This window comes from Coregonus lavaretus (assembly GCF_964263955.1).
Source record: "Coregonus lavaretus genome assembly, contig: SUPER_35_unloc_2, whole genome shotgun sequence".
Classification (NCBI taxonomy): domain Eukaryota; kingdom Metazoa; phylum Chordata; class Actinopteri; order Salmoniformes; family Salmonidae; genus Coregonus; species Coregonus lavaretus.
Window position 1 is genome coordinate 1987833 of NW_028167180.1, and position 1674 is coordinate 1989506.

Sequence of the window (1674 nt, forward strand, 5' to 3'; positions counted from 1 at the left end):
TATTAGATTTCTCCCTGTGTGGGCATTACATTATGGAGCAAAGGGCCACGCAGAAGAAGAACGATGTGAACATACAGTATATAACACAGGTCTACAGTGATGGGGGAATCCACAGGGAAACAAGCAAGCAAAAGTAGCCCAGCCTGTTTCATTTCACTCTCTGAATGAGAGAGAGTTTCACTGACTAACAGACATGTTGACTGCTGTATTTTTCCTATACAGTTTTACAATTCAGATTGCTCTGGAGCCCTACACTCTCCAGTTTGTAGAGAGTTTCACAGTTAAAAACCTTCTGGCCATTTTCCTTTTTGGTAATATTGAACATCTCAAAAGGTGGAATCAACACCTCCTTCTCGTAGTCTCCCATCAATGGGTAGGACTTGAGAAAAGCTCCTGAACATGTAGTTATATTAAAGCAGGATTTTTTTCCGAATTTTTCACTAATTCCCTTGTTGAGAGAGCTTGAGGCAAAGAAGCCGAATCGGATTAGTTGGTTAACTTCACCTCCAAACTCCATGTTGGTTCTCCGGTATGTGGTGTGACAGGTCTGTTGGTTTAGTTTCAGGAGGTGAATGGCGTCAGTCAGCAGGAAATGCAGGGAGTGGAATTGGAAGGAGGTGGTGTACTCTGTTCTATTGGTCCGGACTGCTTGGTTGAACACTGGGTACATCTTACTTTGACCTCCTGTGTAAGCACAGATAGCCTTGACATGATCATGTGTAAGTTTGTCTTTAGAATTGTACTTGGACTTGTCCTTTTGGAATCGGTTCTTCACATTTGTTGCACATCCTTCTGCCTTTTTCCAGGATTTATTGAAGATCCCTACATTTCTGTTTTCATTTGGAAGATATTCCTTCTGCACCTTGTTGTACATTTGTTCAGTGCAGCCGTAATACATGTCGTCAACAGAGTTAGGGACCATGTCTAAGGGTTTGGGGGAATTGAGACCAGGCTGACAGAGATGAACCTTCAGAGAATATGGAGGGAAAAACTGCCAAAATAACAAGAGGAATGGTTTTATTAAAATGTTTAACTGTAGTGATCTTGTGCTCAAATTAATCATAGCACGACTATATGCTATTAATACCCTTTAATAACAAGGTTCTCATCTCAAAATCATATAGTTCTATAAAACAAAGAAAAGTTGATTCTGGATTGTGAGCAATGTTGAAAAGGCCTATGTGCAAAAACACTTCCACAGTAATCTTCTAGTTCTGTGTTACATATTGAGAGATACTTACCATCTTGGAGTCCACACCCAGAGTCCAAGCATGGAAGACACACAGCACTGCAAAGGTTAGGATGTTGTCTCTCCTCATGACTTCAACAGCACCTGTAGTAAAACAACATGTAGAGGAGACCAAACCAATCAGCATAACAATACCCAACATGATAAAACATAGCTTTGATATTATTCACTTTTAATAAAACAAAATTGGGACTAAAATTGCAAAAGCACCATATAGGAGCTGATAGTGAACATAAATATACTGGGAATCATTATATTCATTACAACAATAGCTTATAATGATCTGATAGTTGAACTTACCAGACTGGAGCACAATAGAGGTTGTTTTGTATTGTTCAGCTTCAGGACATGTGTTAGCAGACTGTCTGATAAGATCTACTTATACCTGGTCAGAGATCTGACTTTACAAGCAGACATGACCACAA

At 39.6% G+C, this 1674-nt stretch overlaps 1 protein-coding gene across 1 annotated transcript; it reads right to left on the reverse strand.

Annotated features, from left to right (window-relative positions):
* Positions 1-214: 214 nt before the first annotated feature.
* LOC311110208 (erythroblast NAD(P)(+)--arginine ADP-ribosyltransferase-like) lies at positions 215-1376 on the reverse strand (the record flags this gene model as incomplete). Its single annotated transcript, XM_084188751.1, has 2 exons — positions 215-967; positions 1242-1376. 2 exons carry the CDS (start codon positions 1374-1376, stop codon positions 215-217), a joined length of 888 nt encoding a protein of 295 aa, XP_084044877.1.
* Positions 1377-1674: the final 298 nt, after the last annotated feature.